Raw genomic sequence first — 1,665 nt, 5'->3', positions numbered from 1 at the left:
TGTTAGATTGGTAATCAATCCTCATTTCTTAATCCTGTTCGCTGATTCTAATTTCATCCTTGGTGTGGATCAGGGGTTGTTTCCTGAGGTGAAGTTGGCAGAAACACTCAAGGCAACAAAGCTCAGCTCAGGTACACATATCAGACAGCCACAGTAGTGGTGGGGTAGCACTAACATTATTACAAGCAGTAGAAGTATATCCCAAAACAAACCTAGGTTAAAGTAGGTGATAGATGGACCAAACCCGCAGCATCTTAGTCCAACTTGGTGAACAAGTTAACGACTGCATATATTGATCCTAAATTTGGATTGCCTACCACGTACCAAATTGGTAGTGAATCCATGCGCTGACGAAAAGTTGACTGTCTTTTATAAAATTTCATAGGTTTTCACATTTTCTTCAGCCTACAGAGCAAGGCTAAACGATCATAAATCTAGCTATTGTCCTAAAACTTATCATCTATAAGAATACCTTTCCCTGTTCCTTCCAAGCACATTTTTTGACACCAAACTCTGCATTTCAAGCATTTAAACTGAATTCGAAGTCTTGACTTCCCTTTATTTATTTCTGATTTCCATATGACTACTTTACTTACTAAAGTAATATATCAACACTACTCTAGAAACTAAAGAAGGTAAGAGGAAAGGAAAGAATACTATAGAAATTCATTTATCCAAAAAAAACTTGTATTTCCCTTGATCTTTATAAAGGTAGCAATTACTAACCAGAAAGAAATGTCTGAAGTCTTTCCCAAGCGTAATGTCATGAGCCATAAGCAGCATATAATTAACTTTGACACGAAATGATGCAGCAGCATTGTTGACCATTTCCTCTGATAGGACTAGTTCAGGCAGTGTTTGGAGCTGTCTGTGAGAAGAGGAGATATCTTAAATGACTTCTAAGTAAACAACGAAAACTCAAAGTAAAAAACATATTGAATGTAGATTATCTGTTACCTTTTTCTGAAAACTGCATAATTGGCCTGGAGAAACAGCAGGACAATCAAACTCAGCAAGATGTCAGAACAAAGTGATAAGAATGACAGACCCGATCTCTCAATTAGTACCCAGGCAACAGTAGCAACAATAATGATGCCAGATGAAACGTGTCGCCATCTCCACATTATAACATCAGCAGCTAAATAACAAAGTGACAAAATGAGTACTCCAAGAAGCAAACTTGAATATGATAAAAGCAAAACAAACTTGCTTCTTAAGACTTCCCAGTTAACACCAATCCATTTATGATGAAGAAAATGGAAAGGGGTAGAAATTCTTAGAAAAATAAAAATAAAAATTCAGGAAACTGCTTTTTTCAGGTCATGCATATTTCCCATTAACATCATATTTCTGCTTCACAGCATTGCATTCCTCTTCAAGGTCTCAATGAAGAATACATTTTGAATAATCTTCATTAAGGATCACTGAGAATCTATAATGCCTGTAGTGACAAAAAGAAAAACTATCTTGCTGAAAGAGAATCCAAGAATCGAAGCTGTGTATCAATTGGCATAATTTCACAGTTTTTTTTAATTGGGCAACACTTTTCATGCCATCGAAATACAATGTAAAAAATCAGAATTATTGTTAGAAAGGTTTCTATCGAAGAACTAGAACATCAATAACTAAAGGCAAAACACGAGTCAAGACTTCCAGAGAGTGAGC

General features: G+C 35.8%; 1 protein-coding gene across 1 annotated transcript; it reads right to left on the bottom strand.

The window, feature by feature from the left end:
* Nucleotides 1-18: 18 nt before the first annotated feature.
* LOC111381920 (reticulon-like protein B16) lies at nucleotides 19-1,298 on the bottom strand (the record flags this gene model as incomplete). The annotated part of the gene is made up of 2 exons (XM_023005772.1): nucleotides 19-868; nucleotides 958-1,298. Coding segments are annotated over 2 exons (543 nt in total), but the record flags the coding sequence as incomplete, so codon positions are not given.
* Nucleotides 1,299-1,665: the final 367 nt, after the last annotated feature.

This window comes from Olea europaea, unplaced genomic scaffold, assembly GCF_002742605.1.
Source record: "Olea europaea var. sylvestris unplaced genomic scaffold, O_europaea_v1 scaffold23947, whole genome shotgun sequence".
Classification (NCBI taxonomy): Eukaryota; Viridiplantae; Streptophyta; class Magnoliopsida; order Lamiales; family Oleaceae; genus Olea; species Olea europaea.
This window is presented reverse-complemented; position numbering and strand designations above follow the sequence as displayed.